Source organism: Bubalus kerabau, chromosome 1 (assembly GCF_029407905.1).
Source record: "Bubalus kerabau isolate K-KA32 ecotype Philippines breed swamp buffalo chromosome 1, PCC_UOA_SB_1v2, whole genome shotgun sequence".
NCBI classification, from domain to species: Eukaryota; Metazoa; Chordata; class Mammalia; order Artiodactyla; family Bovidae; genus Bubalus; species Bubalus kerabau.
In genome coordinates, this window is record NC_073624.1 from 65,643,546 (window position 1) to 65,664,834 (window position 21,289).

The window sequence follows — 21,289 nt, forward strand, 5'->3', positions numbered from 1 at the left end:
CTCGCCAGGGAAGGAAAATCAGATTCAGTCCCAGGTCATCCCAGCATGCCCAGAGCATGGCAGTACACACACATCACCTAGGATTTCTAGATGGCTATACCCTCCCCTATCCCAGTCTGACCAAGGCACATAATAACCATCCCCACCCCAGCCCCTCACTTGATGATGAGGGTGGAGCCATTGAGCTCATGCACAAGGAAGGCCAGAACAGCAGCCTTCTGTTGGGGTGGCTGGGCTTGAAAAGGCTGGGTGCGCAGGCTGTCACAGAGGGCTGGCTCCACTCCATACGCCATGAGGAAGCAGCGCAGGATCTCAGACACATTGTCTCTTGTTAGTGGGATCTCGGACACCTTCTCCCCCAAGATCTTTAAGGACTGTTTGGAGGAGAACATAATAGGAGTTAAGAGAGAAAGAGGAGCAACTCAAGTTATGTCAATCTGGAGTAGGAAAGTAGGAGAGAACTATAGAGTTAAGATAGAAAAAGTTAAGAAGGAAAGTTGCTAGGGTAAGATGAGAGAAGAAAAAGGACAGGTACAAAAGAAAAGAAGTATATTAAAGGAAAATGAATAAAATAAAGCAGAGGGAGGTCAGAAAGAAAAATAAAAAATAGAGGAAAACAAAAATAGGAAGAAACTACAGATCTTCCTCCACTTGTCCCTGGAGAGAATAATGGAGAATCAGGACCTAAAATCATAAAGCAATGAGAAGTAACATAAGAAAAAAGGCAGTAAATTACAAGGCATAGCATGTAGTATGCATATCTTCCTCAATTTATGATGGGATCATGTCCCAGAAAATCCATCATAAACTGAAAATATTGTGAAAATGCATTTAATACACCTAATCTACAGAACATGACCATTTAGCCAACCCTACTTTAAACATGCTCAGAACATTTAAATTAGCCTAGAGGAAGGCAAAATCATCATTTAACACAAATCCACTTAATAATAAAATGCTGAATATCTCACACAATCTACTGCATACAGTATTGAAAGTGAGGAACAGAATGGCTGCAAAAGTGACATGCATGGCTGACTCGCTGCCCAGCACCGTGAGAGTGTACTATTTCATTTCTCCAGTCCAGGAAAAGATCAAAATCAAAACCTTAAGTACCTCTACTGAAGGCCTATTACTCTTGAACCACTGTAGAGTTGAAAAATTGTAAGTCAAACCACTCTTATTTGGGGACCATTTGTGTATCTCCCTTTACTTGTCCTGATCACTTTGGAAGGGGCTTTCATGTGTTCAACTCACAAGAGAAAGCCAAATTGAGAAAAGCACGGATCCCAAGCCCTTGACCCCAGGAAGGGCCTCACCTGACAATAGGAGGGCAGGCCAGGGTCACAGAGAGCTGCTCTCAGGAGTCGCACCAGGAGATCCTGCACCTCGCCCAAGCTGTCGCCTTGACACAGGAGCCCCTCCTGCAGGACCCCCAGACTAGGGACATCTTTGGCAGGGTCAAAGCCCAGCACCTTGCCGAAGCTGTGCAGGAACTCCACAATGGTCAAGCAGTCTGAGAAGGCCCCACTAGGCAGGATCAGACCAGGGATGCGTGAGAAGTCAGGCAGCGGCTGTAGGGATAAAAGTGGTAGGTGTTCTGTCAAACACATGGGAAGGCAACAGTCTGGGTATCTAGGAGGCTCCTCCTGTAACAGAAGTGTCTTCATGGGCGGCCCCTCCAGGACCTGCTGTTCTCCCCTCACTACCTGGTGGTCAGTCAGACACATGTCCTCTGTGGGCTTCTTCATCTCCTCCAAGATCATCTGCTGCCTCTGCCGCTCCTCCAAGCGCCTCTGTGTGGCCAGCACTTTATCTGCTTTACCCGTTGGCTTGGTCTTGGCCACCTCCTCCTTTTCCTTCATTTTTACCTTCTCCTTCTTCTCCCTCTTGACTTTTTCCTTCAGTTTTTCCTGCTTTGTTTTTACCTTCTCCTTCTCAGCCTACCCACCCAAGGGAGAGAGGAATCAAGAGTGCCATGAAGATTCAAATCACCACCCTTCCCTGGTCCCCTCCTCCCCACCTTATATCCAGAAACATGACTATAAAACATGACCAACTCACATGTCTTGCAAAATCAGTTTGGTGACTTCAAAGTTATGCCTGTGCATATAAGTACCTACCTTGGATTTCTTCTTGGCTTCCTTCTGCTTTAAGCTCTTGGTCTCTTGTTTCCTCTTGTTTTTGGCCTGTAAACCATAAAGGAAGTCATTTCTCCTCAAACTCTGAAAGCATCACTGCTTGGGCTAGGATTCAAAAACAAACAAGGATGCTGGGGAGAAGAGCTGAGACATGGGATGAGAGGCTGGCAATGGATCAATTCTTTCACCCTGGAGATGTCCACATTATTTTTGAACAAGCCAAATTCTCGAAATGGCAGGTGGCAGGCGTGGGAGATGGAAAAGAAGACAGAGCAGCTGTAGGAGAAGTGAACCTGCTGTGGAATCTTGCTGATGTCCCTCACCTGCCCTTGGTTAGTAGTCTGACACTCTCCCCGCTGCACCTTCTGCTTTATCTTCTTCTTGATTTTACACATCTTTGCTTTATCCTCCTCATTCAGTGTTTCTGTGAGAGCAAAAAGAAAAATGAAGAGTGAGGCAGGCAGACCAATCTCCAGCATCCAGACCAGCACACGCCTGTCACAAAGCTGGCCTCCAAACAGCTCCCTGAAGAAACTAGATGCCTGTCTTTTTTTTTTTTAAAGTATACATAAAACGCTGGGAGAAAAAAATGTATGAGAGGAACCTCCTGTGGAGGTTAACACAAATGGCATCTTGTGCCCAGAAGCACCAGCCTCTGGAACTTAGATGGCTTTAGAAAGGGTCCTGGAGGCCAGAACAGCAGAGTAGCCTTAGAGACTGTCCCTCCCCCAGGCTGCCTGACAGGCTGATTTTAGAACTAAGAAAGGAAGCAGAAAAACTGCCAGAGAAAGCAGGTGGTCTTGAGTTGGAAGCACCAATTAAGCAAAAATGTGCCAGAAAGGAAGGACCCAGATAATGGACACTTTAGTAGAATCCTATCAAATCTGACATAGTTATTGCCTATGTTCAGCTCCTATGTCTTGCTCCATTAAAATATCTGAATTTCTTCTCCTTTGGAAGATGATATTGAGATGTGATTCTGCAGACAACAGTGTTTTAGAACTGATGTTTTTGATACAATAGTACCTATCCTATTCTGGCATAGAAATACTACCACCACTACATCTGTGCAGCAACCCTCTAAGTTTAGATACTATCTGCAGATGAACCACTATGAGGCTTTACTTGCTCCAGGTCATACAGTCAGAATCTGGCAGAGCTGGAATTCTGAATAAGAGATACTTGATTCCAAATTCTTTCACATTCTTCATACTATATAAGGGTAAGTGCAATATTTACTGAAAAATTATAGACATTTCCTACCTATCCATCCCACTAAAACAGTACCAATTATCTTTTGGATTCAGATGTGAATTCTGAACCTCTATGATGGTGGCAAATGAGTGTTTACATAAGACAAGCAAGACCAGTAAGATAAGTAAGAAGCTAAAAGATGGTAAGAAAGGACATGAAAGCCTTCTCCTCTCATAATTATTCCTGGGACACCACCCCACCTCCCCGCACAAGACTCCACTAAAGAGAAACTCAAGAAAGGAACTGGTTGTTTTAAAAAAAAAAAAACCCCACCACAAAAGTGCTAGGACCCTGATGCTGCTTTCCAGAGAAGGGAAGGTAATTCAGATTCATTCCATCCAGATGTCAGTCACACTCCTGGGAAACCCAGGCATTAACCAATTCATCAACATTTCAGACACCTCAGAGATTGAGCAGAATTCCCAAGTTAAGAAACATCACGGTACCTTGGGCCTCCAGTTTCTTTAGGAGGCGGGTGTCTGTCTTATTCAACAGCTCAGTGATTTTGACCTTGGGTGGCCGACCTCGGCCCCGTTTCACCTTGGGGACTTCCTTGGTCTTGGCCTTCTCAGTGTTTCGAGGTCGGCCCCGTTTCCCAGTAATTGCCTGAATCCTGGATGGGATCTCCTCTGCTGAGAGCTGCACCCACTGCAAGCCCTGAGGTAAGAAGGAAGACATTGTTACAACTGAAGTTCACGCAAGCCACCAGAACCTCTGAACCATTTGATGCCTGAGAATCTCCAAATCCCACAAGGAAGCTGCAGCTTGTACACCAACCCTCCTCATATTTAAAAAAGTATATTTAACCCTCGGGTGTGCACCTCTGGTGTGTCTCTCTCTTCAAAGAAATCACCAACAGGCATACGGGGACTGAAGCTGAAGTGCTCCCGACGGACATTGTGTACCACGTTGCGGCTCAGGTACTACAAGGAGGAGGTAAAGTGGCATCAGTGAAGTTACAGTCCTACCATGCCCTTTGGCCAGCAACAACACAAGCAGAACAAGCCCCAGAGCAGACAATGCCAGCCTGTTGCCACTGGGCCCAAAAAAGGAGTCTGTGCTTTCCTACAGGAGTCCACGAAAGCTCCATTACCTTGATCACTTCCGGGAACTGTTTCATCCTCTTCCCACAAGGGCCGTAATACCAGGTCTCCCCCTGCCATCGGTGACTGCCCTTCTTGATGCGCACCTCTCTCCGCCATCTGCCAGAGAAACACACGGGCCCTGCCGCCAGGTCACACCCCTACCCACTCTTAAGCCACCCAGAAGCCAACCCCACTAAGCAGATAGCCCTCCCCACACCTATCTCACTGGAACTGCATGTAGATGCAGAGGCACAAGACTTCCCTGGTGGCTCAGACGGTAAAGTGTCTGCCTACAGTGCAGGAGACCCAAGTTCAATCCCTGGGTCAGGAAGATCCTCTGGAGAAGGAAATGGCACCCCACTCCAGTACTCTTGTCTGGAAAATCCCATGGACGGAGGAGCGTGGTAGGCTACAGTCCATGGGGTGGCAAAGAGTCAGACACAACTGAGTGACTTCACTTTCACTTTTTCTGAGACACAAGCTTGGCCAGAAGGCAGGCCTGAGCCTCAAGCCCCTCAGTGCCTCAAGGGAAAGCAACACACCACACTGCACAAGCCCAGGAAGACCTCCACCCATCCCCTTCCAAAGTCAGCCAGAGGAGCAGCCAGAAACCCCCTCCCTAATGCCATTCAGGACAAATTACTGGGCTTCCAGCAGAGAGAATACAGACCTAAGAGAATAAAGGCAGAAATGACAGAGGGTAGGGAGGCAAGCAGAAGAACACACTCACTGCCAACTCCATGAAATGACTCCGTAGAGGCCAGGGTTTAGTAAGGAACTCTGTGTTCTGAGCAACAGATTATTCTAAGACTAAGCCTTATCTTTCTCTCAAAACTTAAAGCAGAACTCAGACTTGGTGACCACAAGTAGCCTAGAGGGGCGGGGGTGGGGAAGATCAGGAAGGCAGTTATTCCTACAAAGCCCTTGGTGTTAGCTAGCTTGTTCATTCTGGTCACATACTGTTCCTGCCCTTAACGTGCATTAAAAAAAAAAAAAATCCTGATTCATGGGGATGAAGCCACTCCCCATTCACTGCTATTCCTTCTCCAAACATATAGGACAAATTAACTCATTTGGATACCTAAACCCCAGACCCACCAGCTGAATTTGGAAAAGATAACAGCACTAGCCCCTGGAGGAAAAAACTAAGTGGCCACAAAATGAGGAAAGAATGGGTGAGGGAAGGAAGACCTCGACAAAGGAAGAAAGAAAGCCTAAGAATCTCATGCCCAGAAACATTATCATTGCAGATAACTATCCTTTAACCTATTCTTGTCTAGTCCATTCCTCCCCCATCTCAGATGAGAGTTCCCTTCCCTTCTTCCTAGAATTATTCATTAAATGTGTCAAAGGTCAACGCATGTAACAAATTAGAGCATTTACCCATGTTGGAGGGGAAGACGAACTTCTTCTGGGGTAGCAATACGTCTCCTCAGGACATCACCTGGGGGAGGAAGACAGGGATACCCAAGTTAAGAGGTAAAGCAAAATACTGAAACAACAGGTCAGTGAGGAGGAGCTAAATGCTACATGAGACAGATACGTTTCCCTGGAACCAGTCAGGGGTGGAACAGAATCTAGAGACTCACCGCTACCAGAGGGAGGGACTCCTTCTACAGTGGTGTCTTCCAGGTCAGCAGTTGTTTCAGGGATGCTGCTGATATCCTTGTCTGCTGGGGAGACTGTCGGAAAGACAGCTGCCGGGGAAGCTGCAGGGGAGGCTTTTGGGGAGGTCACTGGGGAGGCTGTCAAGGAGACTTCGGAGGAGACTGGTGGGAGGGCTGCTGAGGAAGCTGGAGAGACCTCTGGGAAGGCTGCTGGGGAGAGGGCTGGGGAAATTTCTGGAGAGACTGCTGGAGACACTGGCAGGGAGACTGCTGAGGAGGCTGTTGGTGAGACTGCTGGCGAGGTTGCTGGATGTAGCTGAATAGTGGATGTCTGGTCAGGGGCTGGCTGGGTCAGAGGTGGGAAGTCTGAAGCCTGAGTCTCCATTTCTTCCTGTTCTGCATCACTACCATTATTCAGGTCAAAGCTATTATCTAGAATCCAAAGGGACAGGATGGATAAAGGAAAAATGACCCTATAAAATAAGAGAATCTACTCAGACAAACCTGGACTAAGTTAAGCAAGGTTACTTCAAGGGCTTTCCCCTAGGATAGGAAAAAGAGAAGCAGCCTCTGGCTGTCCTCCCCTATCATTCATGAAGGTTAAAGGGCAAAACTGCTGCTGCTCTCACTGTGTGAATACCTTTCACCTGGAGCCAATAAAGGCCTCTGGGTTCCTTTATCCTGCAAACTCCAAGTCTTACCCCACAAGTTCTTTTGGGCACAGAGAAGAAGTCAGAATGCCTTTTTTCAGTCCCACCATACACCATCCCATAACCCCTCAGCTCCCAGCAAAGTGTTCTCATAGATTTCCCAGCCCTAAGGCCTGTACTTTCACCTTTTCCTAGGTCAAGGACTTTGTCTAGCTTTCCTCACTCACCTTGCAGAACAGACTCCCCGAGGACAGGTGGAGAGGTGGGGCTGGCAAAAATAGAGGCTGAAGTTTGACTGTCATCTGCCAGGAGACTGAAGGCAGTGGCATTATTGAGGGAAGGGCAATCAAGGGCAGATATCACAGGGCTGTCCTCCAGAGGCAGCTTGTCCTCTGCACCCATCAGCTCCGTGTCATCTATACCGTAGAGTCCTCCACTCACTGGCTCTTTAGGGGTAGAAAATCAGCAAGTGAGATTTAAGAAATATTAGTGTGAATATATCCAATTCTAGTTCCTACAGGGTGAAGGTTCTTTCTAATATTAGGGAAGGAAAGGCAATGGTTCTATTAACCCACAGACCAACACCAAATTCTAGTATCTATCATAAAACAGTGTGGTAAAAGGTAATGTTTTCTTTCCAGTTAGTGAGAACCCAAATAGCCAAACTGTGTTGTAAGAAGTCCCTATCCAGGGCTCCTGGCCAAAAGGAACACTGGGAGAGAACGTGGGAAATGAACCAATTCAGCTCAGAGTGCAATTGGCACAGTCAGGCCAGTGGCATCAAACTGTGATCTGCCAGGATCATCTGGGGGCCCCAGGGGCCCAAATTCGCAAATACTTTCCCTGGCTTACTATCTCTTCTAGGTGGTATAAGTCAGTTACCCTCTGCATGGATACGTTGAAGGGAGTCAATCTCCAAGCCTACCTGGTGCCAGAGTGTTGAAGGGCTCAAGAGAGACTTCACTGAGGATTGGAGTGTCTTCCAGTTGATCAGGAAGATGTGAAGGATCATCTAAGCAGCTCACTGTGGGATCAGGGACCAAGACTGAGACCTCCTGGTGTAATGATTCCACAGAAGGGACGGAGCCATTGTAGCCACACATCTTTAGTTCTAGGATACCCCAGGAGAAGGCAAAAGTCAAAGTCAGTGCCTTCAACGGGTTCAGTCAGCTATAGTAGGCAATCTTTGCTAGAGGGACAGATGATCATTCTTTCAACATTTATGGGTGCCAGTTCTATGTTGGGTACCGAAAATACCAAGAACTTTGATTAAACAAAGATGTGTAAGATCTTACAGCAGATAAAAAGGGAAAAGAAGAGTGGGGTCTGAGACAAGAACTCATCATGTTTTCAGCTATTTTCCCCCATTCAGTGGGAACAGGTGTTAGAGAAAACATCCTGTGACTTTACAGGGTGGTCATCCCTTGTACTTGGAATCAATAGCAAATTATATTCTGAGGGAAAAGATGAGGGACTGCACATGCACCAATGCTAAGAACAACAAAAAAGAAAGGAGACTGAGTAGACAAGCAATGGTATGCTCTGCCTGTTCCTTCCCTCCTTCATGTGCCAATCACTACTTAGGGCTCAGCCCACTTTAGCAGCCAGTCTGGCTCTGCCACAGTCAAATCAAATTGGCCTCTTTGCCTCTTGCTGATGCTCCAACCCCTTCCTATATCTTAGAAGAAGCCTTTCTTGATGCAGGGTGTCTGTTGGGGCTGTTTCGGGCTCGCCCACCTGCCCTCTCCAGGCCAGCAGCTCTGCATGAGCTTGAAATAATTTGCACTCCCACTCTCGAGCTGGTGCTGCTGCCACAAAAACACCAGCCACTTGGCTCTGCTAATCACCAACATGCAAATCAGCCTCCACTGCAGAGAGCTGGAAAGACAAGTTTTCCTCACCTCAAAAAGCCACTGCCCCCCACAGCCCCATTTTCCCTCTCCCAACCCAGCTCATGGACCCACATGAGTTATACCTGGCTGCTCTTCTTCCAGCTCCAGGCTGCCTACTAAGCCAGCACCATTCTCCGTCACGACGGAAGTAAGTTCCTTTTCTGCTGCCTCATCAGGATGGATACCACTGCCTACCTCCTGGGAGGGTGCAAAGGTCTGGATGCTGGATCCCAACATAGGAGAAGTCTGTGGGGAGGTGAAAAAACTAGGGGGTCCATTGGGCATCACCTCAAAATTCTGGTCGGGAAAGGAATCATAGAGTTCCTGTGAATCGAAGTTAAGCCCCATGGGACTCTGGGTACCGTTGGCCCAGAACTCTTGGCTCCCAGCCCGAAGGTTAGTGTTGTGACTTGGGGATGAAGGTTGCCGGCTGCCCCCAAGGATGCCGTTGAGTGGGTACTGTCCCCCCGAGAACTGGGAGAGAAGGGGTGGGTCCTTGAGGTTGCTGCCAGGATTGGCAGATGGGTACTGTGAGTAGTTCCAGAGACAGTCGTAGGCCACGTTGGGGTGATGGAGGTGTGAGGTGCTGGAGGAGTGGGGAGCAGAGTTCAAAATCCCTGAAGTAGTAGTGTGAGATACAGTAGATAAGCCATTAACATTCACATCCCCATTCAAACCTGGCAGAGAAGGAGGGAAAAGGGTCAGTTTCAGATATGTATGCAAGTAACAATACCAATTCTTCTAAAGGAACAGCACTGACTAGAAAAAGTAAAGGTGAAGGGGTGGGGGATTCCCCCTCTACTATATTTACAGTTTTCTGGTCTCCAGGGAACACCAAACCCAGATGCTCCTGGATGTAAGCTTAGCAACTGCGGCTGAGGCTGCTGAGTAGGGGGTTGGGGAACTCTCACGGCCTACTACAGGAACGACCAGCAGGGAGATGGCTGCTGCTGACGCTCAGGGCTTTTTTCTTTTTTTTTCTTTGCTAAATGAAACTGTTTGCCGAATCCCTACAGTGACTTGCATTCTTCCCCACCCTCATTCCCTGGAGGAATTCTTCCCTTGGAGTGGCATGACTGAATTCTCCATTTCCCTTCCCCCGCCCCCCTGCCTTTCCCAGTGCCTGTTTGGCCCCACGGTGGCACCAGAAGGGACAGCCTCCACCTCACTGGCACATGCAGATCCAGCACTTTGTGCTGGGCTAAGAATAGAATCTGCAGTCACCACAGCAGCAAGATCCCAGCTCAGAAGAGACTGGACTTGGCCCCTCCCCATAGGCACTGTACCCCACAGGGTAATAGGCACCGAGGGGAATCTCTGCATGACCAGTACTGCAGACTTCAGCTTTCAACACCCATGGCAGCCTCTGGACTGGAGGGCAATGGAATAAAAGAAACCAAAATACTAGGGAAGCTTCAGGGGAGGTGGGGGTGTGAGGGAGTTTCTATCTGCAACCCTCTGGTTGAATAGAGGAGGGAGTGTTGGTTAAGCATAAGCCTGGGGCAGTATTTTTCTGCTGCAAGGAAACAGGGAAGCGTTTGAGCTCCCCCTGCTTCCAAGCATAAAGTACCTGACTGAAACCAAGGCAAGAGTAGAGAGGTACTTGGCAGAGCCACTGCTGAGAGCAACTGATAAGCCAAATCAAGGGAAAGACCAGATCCTGGCAGCAGCACTTCCGTCTGGAATTACAGATGTTTCTCTCTGGGGAAGTAGGTAAACTTAAAACTCTCCCTGTCCCTCTCTTCTATCCACAAGGACAGGAAGTGATACAGGCACTTCAAGCATCCGCCCTCTTCTCCGCTGCACAAACTAAAAGGCAAACACATCCCAACCCTCACCCAACCCCTCTACCTCCAGTCCTAGGGGCGGCTACTCCAACCTCTAAAAACAGTTTCTCAGAGGACTGGCCCTTTATCTCTTTCTCACGGGTGCAACCTGGTTATCAGAAGCAGTAGCCACCTCACCACTTTGGGGCAGTAGCCAGGGAACAGGGCTAACAGAAGAACAAGCTAATATGAAAAGGCCAGTATATTCTTCTAATCTCTTCCAACCTTAAAACTAACAGTGTTTCTTCCAAAACCCCCTAGAACTTGCTCTAAGAAGCTTGATTTCTCTCCAGCAGCTGGAGTTCTGAGGATTCACTTCCTCCCTTCCTACCTGACATAAAAGAGAGCTGTTGTGAAATAGCCAACCCAGAGGCGAGCCCACTGATCCCATCAATCTACTATAAAAAAATGAAGCCCACTCCCTCCCAGGCCACATGGCCCTCACACTCACTTTTCCCTTGCTGGGGGAAGTTCATGGGAGACCCGTTAGTGTAGAGCCCCTCCCCTGAGGAGGGAGAGGGTTTCAGTCCTGAGGCAGCAGGTGCAGGGGGAAGGCCAGTAAAGTTAAAATGGTCGTTTGCCTCCATTTCTGTAGGAGGGGAGAGAAAGGGGAAAAAAATACTAGCGGTTAAACAAGGTTATGTCACCTGAAATATTCTAGAAGTAATGCCCCCACCCTTCCATCTACTTTACTTACCCTTCTCCTATCTAAGTACTGGACAGGGCAGAGTGGTGGGGAGAATAGGGGTTGAGGAAAAAGAGAAGAAGAGGAAATATACTCCTAATCTAGACTTCCCTGGTGGCTCAGACGGTAAAGCGTCTGTCTACAATGCGGGAGACCCGGGTTTGATTCCTGGGTTAGGAAGATCCCTTGGAGAAGGAAATGGCAATCCACTCGAGTACTATTGCCTGGAAAATCCCATGGACAGAGGAGCCTGGTCGGCTACAGTCCATGGGGTCGTAAAGAGTTGGACACGACTGAGTGACTTCACGTTCACGTTCAATCTGGACAATGACCCTATAGAAAGTATTTTTGAAAAAATCAGCCTTGTAGAGATACAAAGAGTTAGGGAGAAAAACCAAAATAGCTGCCTGGAGGAGTCTTTCCCCGGTATAAGCTCCACCCTTTTAACTCCCAGCCCAGGCTACCCCTCTGTGTTAGATATTAACCCTCAATCAAACATTCTCCATCCGTTTTTCTCCCCCTCAATTAAGGTCAGAGTCCCATTCTCAGGGTCTACAGAAGGTTCCCAAAGCCATCTTTTGACAGGAAAGCATGGACATGTTGGCAGAAAACGTATATTTAATACATATCATGTTTTATTATTATAGTTGAGTTAATTTTCATGTTATCCTATCTATAGCCTCAGACATCAGAAGACAGTATAGTTACCTGAGTAAAGGAATTTGAAAAGCACACATTTCAGGAAAGCTGATCATAATGGCAAAATTCAAATCATCAAGTAACACTTCTACTCCTTTTTCATGGGAAATCCTACGCTCTCAAGAACATAGCTCTGGAAAGTGTCAGAGCTGGAAAACTAAAGAACAGTATTTTGTTATGACTACTTCCCCATGTTTTGGTTTTGTGGCTTAAATGTAAAGGGTCACTGAGAGAACTGCTAGGTACTTAAACTGTAAAATGCAGTGGCTCATTGGGGAGAAATATGATTAAAAAGTTCTTTACCCTCTACTGAATATGAGGTGATATACTAGTAGGAATGATGATTAGAATAAATTTATCTTTGGCGCTTCCCTGGTGGCTCAGTGGTAAGGAACCCGCCTGTCACTGTAGGAGACATGGGTTCGATCCCGGGTCCAGGAAGAACTCACATGCCACACAGCAACTAAGCTCATGCACCACAACTATTGAGCCTGTGCTCTGGAGCCAGGGAGCCAAAATTACTGAAACCCATGAACCCTAGAGCCTGTGCACCAAAATGAGAAGCCCGCACACTGCAACTACAGAGTAGCCCCTCTGTACAAAACTACAGAAAAGCCCTTGCAGCAACAAAGACCCAGCACAGCCAAAAATAAATAAATAAATAAAATTATTTTGAGGAACTTTAGTGGTTAAGAATCTGCCTGCCAATGCAGGGGACATGGGTTTGGTCCCTGGTCTAGGAAGAACCCATATGCAGTGGAGCAGCTTGGCCTGTGCCCCATAACTACTGAGCGTGACCGCCCCAGAGTCTGTGCTCCACAAGAGAAGCCACCGCAATGAGAAGCCCACACACTACAACAAGGACTAGCCCCCGCTCGCTCCAACTGAACAAAGTCAGTGTGGCAACTAAGACCCAGTATAGCCGAAAATAAATAGATCTTCATAAAAATTAAAAAAACAATTTTTTTTAAAGAGTAAATTTTTTTTACTCTTACTACTTTGATAGAGCAAAGAGAAAAAGGAAGAAAGATAGGAAACAGAAGCTAGGATTATTGGCAAAGTCTGACACATCAATCAGATTCTTAGGATATACTAGCACATACTAATTTGACATGTGCGAGACATGATCTGTTGTGATACAGAAAAAGCAACTCCTCTGGTTACTACATTTTGAAAAAGGACAGAAGAATTCAGGTAGAAAGATTTATCAAGCTCCCAAGATGAAATAATAAGCAGACCTAGGTTATGTGTGTTTTTTAATATATAATTTTATTTATTTATGGCTGTGCTGGGTCTTCATTGGTGCGAGAAGGCTTTCCCTAGTTGCAGAGAGTTGGGGCTACTCTTTGTTGCAGGCCCTAGAGCACGCAGATTTCAATAGTTGTGGCATACGGGCTTAGTTGCTCTGCAGCATGTGGAATCTTCCTGGACCAGGATTGAACCCATGTCCTCTGCACAGGCAGATGGAATCTTATCCACTGTGCCACCTGGGAAGTCCTAGGTTACATTTTTTGTTTTGTTTTTATTCGGTTGTGCATGTGGGATCTAGGTCCCTGACTAGGGGTCAAATCTGGCAGCACAGAGTCTTAACCACTGGACCACCAGGGAAGTCCCCTAGGTGAGGTTTTTTTTTTTTTTTTTAATAACTTCTTAAAAAAATAAAATAACTAGAAGTAAAGCTTTTTAAAGAATGAATAAATTAGTTAAGAATATATAAGACCACTGCCCAAGGTTTATAAGAACCATATTCTTGAACATGCTAGATAATGCAAATTGGCCACCATTAGGTAAACCTAAGAACCTGAGCATGAAACAAAAACCCAGTATAGCATATGGTATGATAGCTATAAGATTTTCCATGCTTAATACTGTAATTGTCTCCACCTTCATCAATTTTAACTAGAATTTGAAAAATAAAAGCCAATGTATTTTGTCAATTTAAGGGAGAAAAAGTTTTTAGGATAAACTTATTTACCATACAGGATTTCCTATCTTCATTCTAAAATAAGCAGCAGATCCAAACTTGCTAGGCAACAATGAAGAAATTGGGTCTCTACAGAGAAGACCTCAGGGCCCTCCAAGATTTCCCTATAGTTAAAGGCCACTCCTTAGCACTAACGGTCTGATAAATAAGCATTGTGAGAATAGTGATCCTTCCAAAATGAAAGACATTAAGGAAGAAAAGTTCATCCTCTATCTCCTAGGTTGCATGCATGCTCAGTCACTAAGTTATGTCCAACTCTTTGGGACCCCATGGATTGTCGATCCCGTAGACTATAGCGCACCAGGCTCCTCTGTTCAGGGGATTTCCCAGGCAGAAATACTGGAGTAGATTACCATTTCCTTCTCCAGGGATTTTCCCAGGGATCAAACCCACATCTCCTGCATTGGCAGGCAAGTTCTGAGCCACCTGGGAAAGTGTACATCACAGGGAATTCCCTGCTGGTCTAGTGGTTAGGACTCGGTACTTTCACTACTGGGGCCTGGGTTCAATTCCTGGTGGGGGAACTAAGATCCCTCCAGCCAGGCAGTACAGCCAAAATAATAATAAGCAAAGCTATAAGCAAACTTACATCACAGAGAGGATATTCAGTAATTCATTACACAAGTCTAGAAATGCTATCTATGCTTGATGATCAGATGAGAGCCAATCTCATCTGATCCCCACCTCTCCACTCCTCCAATTTTATGCACAGCCACATATCTGCTGGGGTGTGTGAGACACACATCTTCTCTCCTATATCTGCTGGACTATATTCTCCCACTCAATGATAGGCCACAGTTAGCTGTCCTTTTTCTGTTTGAATCCATGAGGAAACTAGTGACTTTTTCATCTCTGCTAGTCTGGGACAGTATACCATTTCCTGTCTCACAAATTATATACTAATAAGCATAAACGGGGAGAAAGAAATGCCAACCCACTCCAGTATTCTTGCCTAGAGAATCCTGTGGACAGAGGAACCTAGTGGGCTGCTGTCCATAGTGTCGCACAAAGTGGAACATGACTGAAGTGACTTAGCATGCATGCATGCATTGGAGAAGGAAATGGCAACCCACTCCAGTATTCTTGCCTGGAGAATCCCAGGGACAGAGGAGCCTGGTGGGCTGCCATCTATAGGGTCGCACAGAGTTGGACACTACTGAAGCGACTTAGCAGCAGCAGCAAGCATAAATGGATGGCTTACAGAAATCAGATAAGTAAAAGGAATGAGAAGTTATCTAGTGCCTGAGGTCTGTTTCCCCAGTAGCCTCTACTGAGGGGTCACCAGTACCACCATCACTTCATTTATAAGAAATTTCCTAGAAAGAAACATAGAATACTCTGTGCTGTGCAGTGAGATCAGTGGAACAACAGTGGGCTTTAGGTACTAATTCCAGCTCTACTACCACTAGCTGTGTGACCTTGACAAGTTACTTTAAAACCATTACTATTTTACTACTATGAGATATTACAAAAGCAGGGATGATCCTCCCAGCCAGACTCACTGTATACTTTTGTGGTTCAGCGCGCAATCGTGTCCAACTCTTTGCAACCCCATGGACTGCAGCATGCCAGGCTTCCCTGTCCTTCACTATCTCCCAGTTTGTTCAAATTCATGTCCATTGAGTCAGTGATGCCATCCAACCATCTCATCCTCTGTCACCTGCTTCTCCTCCTGCCTTCAATCTTTCCCAGCATCAGGGTCTTTTCCAATGAGTCGGCTCTTTGCATCAGGTGGCCAAAGTTTTGGAGCTTCAGCCTCAGCATCAGTCCTTCCAATGAATATTCAGGGTTTAATTTCCTTTAGGACTAACTGGTTTGATCTCTGTGCTATCCAAAGGACTCTCAAGAGTCTTCTCCAGTACCACAACTCGAAAGCATCAATTCTTCGCTGCTCAGCCTTCTTTAAGGTCCAACTCTCACATCCGTACACGACTACTGGAAAAACCAGAGCTTTGACTATATGGACCTTTGTGTCAGCAAAGTGATGTCTCTGCTTTTTAATATGCTGTCAAGGTTTGTCATAGCTTTTCTTCCAAGGAACAAGCGCCTTTTAATTTCAGATGTCACTTAAATATGGCACCACAGTACAGGAATGCAAAGAAAATGTGGGCAGGTCCCCTCAGCAATAAAATCAGAGGTATTTTATTTTAACCTTTCTACCCAAGATGATTTTCACGATAAGGCCTGAAGGTAAATCATGTCTTCCCATCTAGAGCTAATGAGAACAGTAAAGCAAAGGAGAGTGTCTCCCTTTGAACTAACAGGATTTTGGCCAAATAAAAAAAGGAAATCAGTTAGTGCTCAACCCCCAGAATAGTAGACATCTCTCCTGACCAGGAAGTACAATCAGGCCAGCACCCAGCCCAGTCCCAGTACTATGTAAATGGATCTCTTAAGAGACTTTAAGCTTCATTTATAAGAGTTAAAGGAGGGACACTGCCCCTTAAGCTTGAGGCAGTAAAGCTCTTGCCACATGGCCAAACAGCCTGCTCTTTCTCTCACTTGCAACTGAAGAGGTACTACTCTGTGGACCTGTGACACGGCTTTAACAGAAAAAGGCTGACAATGCACAAAGTATTGAAATAAACATTGCAAATTTCAACACTGTTGCAGGTGCCCTGACCAACACCAACACTCAGACCTCTGAGGCTACCTACCCCCAAACAAGACACATCAACACCATCCAGCTGGACCCTTGAGCAATGCCTGCAGCTTCTTGCTTCATTCTTCCCATACAGAATGCTAAAATTCCAGAGAGATTTCTAATATGGGGGCCTAGGAAGAGATTTCAAACACCCGTCTTTACTAAACGGTGAATGTAAATCTTGCAGTATAGTAAATAAATCATATTACTATATTTTAGATTTGTAATGGTGCATGTTATGATATTTCTGAACACTGAACATCTCTGGATTCACCCACCATACTCTAATACAGTGGTTCCCAACCAGGGGACATTTAGTTATGTAGAAAGGTATATGCTATTGGTATCTAAGAAATCGACATTGGGGATGCTCCTAATGATCATGTAATACACAAGACAACCCACCACAACAAAGGATTATTTGGCTCTTGCTCAAGGTTGAAAAACTCTGCTCTAATACAAAAGCAGCCTCATTTCCCATTCCTATCCTATTCTCTGGGGAAGATCCAAAAGTTCTCACTATTCCCAATGCCTGATGCTGCAAACAAGGATGACTTGCCTTTCAAATCTAAAAACCCCTTCCCTGGCTAGGCTGTCTTCCTCCACCAATAGAGTTCCAAGTGTCAAGCCACAAAATCAACATGCCTTCTTCTCCTGTCAGGATAGTCCATTTTGACAGCACTGGTAACTGACTTCCCTTGGAATGCTGACTCAGACTATAGCCATACTGACTGAGGCTCATTCTCTCATAATGTCCTTTCCTTAACCTCCCTTTTCTAGTCAGGACAGTGAGGCAGAAGGAAGATGAAAGAAGGAAGGTTATTATACTAAAGAAAGCTATTCAAAGACAACTGCCATGCCCAAGCTGCACAGAACACAAAGATGATTATTCTCTGTTCTTATTTCTTCTATACTATGTAGGTTCTAGGGGCCCCAGGTGGCGCAGTGGTAAAGAATCCACCTGCCAGTTCAAGAGTTCGTCATGGGTTCAATCTCTGGGTTGGGAAGATCCCCTGGAGTAGGAAATGGCAACCCACTCCAGTATTGCATGGAAAAACCCATGAACTTCGAGAGCCCGGCAGGCTACAGTCCACGGGGTCACAAAGAATCAGACAAGACTGACGACTGAGCACACATGTAGGTTCTACAGCATCAACCAGGTATTAGTTCTACCATTATATCTCCAGCACTTAATTTAGTGCTGAGTACATAAAAAAATGAAAGGAAATATTTGTTGAACCTGTAGATTAAGCAAATGAATGAATAAACCTATCTTTTCGTGTTACTATCAATTTACTCATCCAATATAGAATAGGTTTTTTGCTCCTACCATTCTCAGAGAATAGTAGGAACACAAAAAATTCAGTTTCATTGTTCATAGAGGTAACTCTTCTAGAGGGAAGGCCCCAAATCTTGACATATTTTAGACAGATGTCTCATGCAGAAAATAAGGCCTAGAAACAGGGAAGCATGATTTAACTGAACACTCAAGGTATATAGCAGGTTTTAAAATCTTTGGTGACTGAATAAAGGAACCACATACCAACAATCTAGGCTAGGTTTTCTGTCACTGCTCTGGTCACTTCACCAGAGAACTGGAAATGCCTTTAAAATTGCAGGACATTAAAAGCCACACTCCAGAGGCTGTAACAAGGTTATTTCCCTTTCAAGCTCTGTTTCTCAATTTCAGCTCTAACAGTCAGACTTCACCCCTTTCTTCAAAAATATATTACCCTCCTCAAAAAAAAAAAAAAAAAAAAAAACCTGAGCTGAGAAGGCAGGGTAAAGATCCCGTTTAGTGAAGCAGGTTTTATAAATTTATAATTTTATAGATCAGAATTATGAAAAACAACAAGGTGGTGAAAAATGGTCCCTCTGACCCATGTGCAACAATGCTGAGAAAGTATAATCTTGGGCTATGAGGTATATGAGAACATTCATATCCTAAGAAACAAATCCAGAAGATTACTTGCCCCACAAAATCCTCAAGAGTTTTATAAGTCACTCTATGTCATAGGAAATAAAATTTCTGACATTACTGCCTCACTGTACACATCTCACACAAGACTGAGCAGCATACCAGTTATTGGAATAACTTCCACATTATTTTAACTATTTTATTATTTTAGTAAAAGAATATAGCAGACCTCTTCAGAGGTGAGAAGAAAGGTCAACAGGAGCAAGACACAGTAACCCTAACAAGCTTTGCTTCTCCCTTGGCAACACCCAATTCCAGAACCACAAGACTGCAAGATGAGCCTCGCAGGGCATTCTAGATTTCTGACTGACTCTGAGGTCGGCCCACATAGTTCTCTCTACACCTCAAATTTTCTCCTCTACAGAGAGGCTTAAAAAAAAAAACCAACAAAGTCAATATTCAGAAATCCACTTCTGAGAGAAAACTACATCCATTTTACAAAAAGGACATGAAAGCTTTACTTCATTCAGTTTTCTGATCAATCACATCGAATGAAGCCATAGCTATCTCAAATATCAACTTCTCTTAAAGAATCCAAAGAAACAGGAGTAGTCCTTCTCCTTCCTTTATTGTTTTAATTTCCAACAGGGAAAACCAATTTACTATTCTGTCAGGCCCCAATCTAGGTAAACAAAGGTTGAAGAAAGGGGAACTTAAAAATCAGTGTCAAGTCAACCCTGTCAGAAAGCAACTCAAAGGAGCCAACCAGTCAAGCAGAGGGGCAAAAAAAAGGACAATGACACTGAACTTGTTTTTACTGTTTCCAGAATATCAACTCCAACAGCCCCAGTAAAAAGAGCAATGCTGCTATCCTAACAGTGATGATGCTGCTGTCACATCATCATATGTCTACCAGGTCCTATCCTGGACCTTTAATCTAAGAATCTACAATTCAGGTGGAAAATACTGAAAAGATTATTTAAATGTTAGGCTTAAGCCATCTTCAGGGTAGTTCAAATGATCTCAATACTTCCATCTCTCAAAATATAAATAAAATTCCGTGGCCAACTCACCTCAAACCAAATCCAGGGTCTAACTAAGTGCCTGGGGGCATAGTACAGAGTCCATCACTGTCCGCTGCAATAAAAATCTCCTGGGATTATCAGGTGGGAGAAAAAGAAAATCTTCGCAGACACATGACTTTGCTTAGAACAGGGGAAAAGGTTACCACTCTCCATGAATGGTAATAAGAGAGAATGTCTTTTATGAACTGAGGCGTAAGTCATATGATAACTAACTCTCCTAATGAGTTGTTTCTGCAGAAGGTAAACCATCCCCTATGTTAACTAGCAGGCTTCCAACAGGGACTTATTCTCAGGCTAGAATCACCACTGAGGAACAAGCCCACCACCCTCACTCTGCAAATCAGTCCTACCCCAACACATAAATCCCACTCAGTTAAATCTTCCCCCTTCCCTCCTCTTCTTCCACATCTCAGAATTAACTTCTTCACAAGCTCACTTGCTCAAGTGGTCTGCAATAGAGCAACTGTCATATGTAAGAATATATTTAATATTCATATACACATATAAATCAAGATCCCCAAAAGCCACTCTCATGCCACAAAAGATCCCAAGTCTTCCTGGCTGCTCTTTACACTCAGGGAATTTGCATCACTTGTACTGAAAGTGTAGCCCTGCTGGTGAATGAGTGAGTTTGATTTTCTATGACCTCTAGCTCAGGAGAAAAAAATCCAGACAAGGAGACAGAGACGCTTTGGAGGGGGGATTGGGATCAGTGAGGCAACCGCAGTGACTACTTTCAGTTGACAAATTAAGTTTACTAAAAAGGGAAAAAAAAAAAGTCGAAAGAAAGGACTCTCAGACCACATGGTTGGCAGGATCCAAGCTTGCCTGAAGGCCTCAGAAAATGAAACCAAATCTGATTAAAATGGACATTTCAAAACAACAAGAGACGCAGCAGCAAACGCACAGCTGCCATTTCCCGGCCACTTCCTGCGGGAGGCTTGGGGGAGGGGCTGTTTGTGTACAGATGGAGGTGGAAGCTATCCCCCCGCATCGCCCCCCGAAGGATGCAAATCTCTCACTCCAACAAATCCTACAAAGGATGACTGCTGATGGCACTGCCTTCCCCTGAAAACTGGGGACCTCAGGAAAGAAAGGGATGATGCAGGATCATCTTTTCTGCCACGGAAATGGGGATCCCCTTAGAGAGGGATCCCGCTTGTTAAGGGTTCCCTCTTTATTCTTCCCTCCGGCCCCTAAGCCCAGCTCAAATCCGGACGCCTCAGCACCGGCTCTACCAACCCCCATCCTTGGAGTGGGGGATTCTCCCTGGACTCGAGGGCCCCAAGCCAAGCACAGCTTCACTCCAGCAGGGCTCGCTCCTGCTCGCCAAGCTCAAGAGAACGTGCACCCACCCCTCCATTCCGCCAAGGAGACACCCCGAGACCCCTGGAAAACCCTTTAACCTCCACTCACCGTTGCCAAAACGCCCCAACCCCCACAAACGGAGTGTGTAACCCGTCCAGGGAACCCCCTCACCTACCCTTCGCACTCGGGTAATCCCCACCCCTTCTGAAGAGGTGGAGCCCCTCCCGGGGATTCCACCCTGAGTCCCCCACAGGAGTCATCTCCACCAGCCAGGAGGCTTCTCCGCCTCCTCCTCGCAGCCTCCGCCGTCGCCGGGAGCCTCCACAGCTCCTCTCGCTCCCGCCCCCGCCGCCCCATCCCGGGTCTACAGCAGGCCGGCCAGCCCCCTTCTCCTTCCAGCCCCCCGGGCGGAAAGACCCCCGCCCAGGGCTGGATCCTAACTAGAAAGTCGGCGTCTCTTCCCTCTACTTCCCCTCAAGGCTGTAGGCGGTTCCAGAGCCTCCGTTCCCTG

General features: G+C 45.8%; 1 protein-coding gene across 11 annotated transcripts in view; it reads right to left on the minus strand.

The window, feature by feature from the left end:
* The window catches only part of BAZ2A (bromodomain adjacent to zinc finger domain 2A), a 35,639-nt gene that overhangs the window by 8,090 nt on the left and 6,260 nt on the right, over positions 1 to 21,289 (minus strand). For 7 of the 11 annotated variants that reach the window (XM_055578037.1, XM_055578071.1, XM_055578058.1 and 4 more), the window contains 14 exons: positions 10,907 to 11,044; positions 8,713 to 9,306; positions 7,663 to 7,848; positions 6,965 to 7,183; positions 6,070 to 6,519; positions 5,864 to 5,924; positions 4,489 to 4,597; positions 4,217 to 4,318; positions 3,842 to 4,052; positions 2,465 to 2,565; positions 2,124 to 2,189; positions 1,710 to 1,943; positions 1,320 to 1,574; positions 160 to 374 (listed from right to left, as the gene is read on the minus strand). In XM_055578037.1, coding sequence (XP_055434012.1) covers positions 160 to 374; positions 1,320 to 1,574; positions 1,710 to 1,943; positions 2,124 to 2,189; positions 2,465 to 2,565; positions 3,842 to 4,052; positions 4,217 to 4,318; positions 4,489 to 4,597; positions 5,864 to 5,924; positions 6,070 to 6,519; positions 6,965 to 7,183; positions 7,663 to 7,848; positions 8,713 to 9,306; positions 10,907 to 11,042 — 2,939 coding nt within the window. In that variant the 5' untranslated portion in view covers positions 11,043 to 11,044. Of the gene's footprint in view, positions 1 to 159; positions 375 to 1,319; positions 1,575 to 1,709; positions 1,944 to 2,123; positions 2,190 to 2,464; positions 2,566 to 3,841; positions 4,053 to 4,216; positions 4,319 to 4,488; positions 4,598 to 5,863; positions 5,925 to 6,069; positions 6,520 to 6,964; positions 7,184 to 7,662; positions 7,849 to 8,712; positions 9,307 to 10,906; positions 11,045 to 16,480; positions 16,599 to 20,953; positions 21,079 to 21,289 lie in introns of those variants that run through there. The other 4 variants (XM_055578080.1, XM_055578081.1, XM_055578083.1 and 1 more) reach the window with 2 other exon arrangements.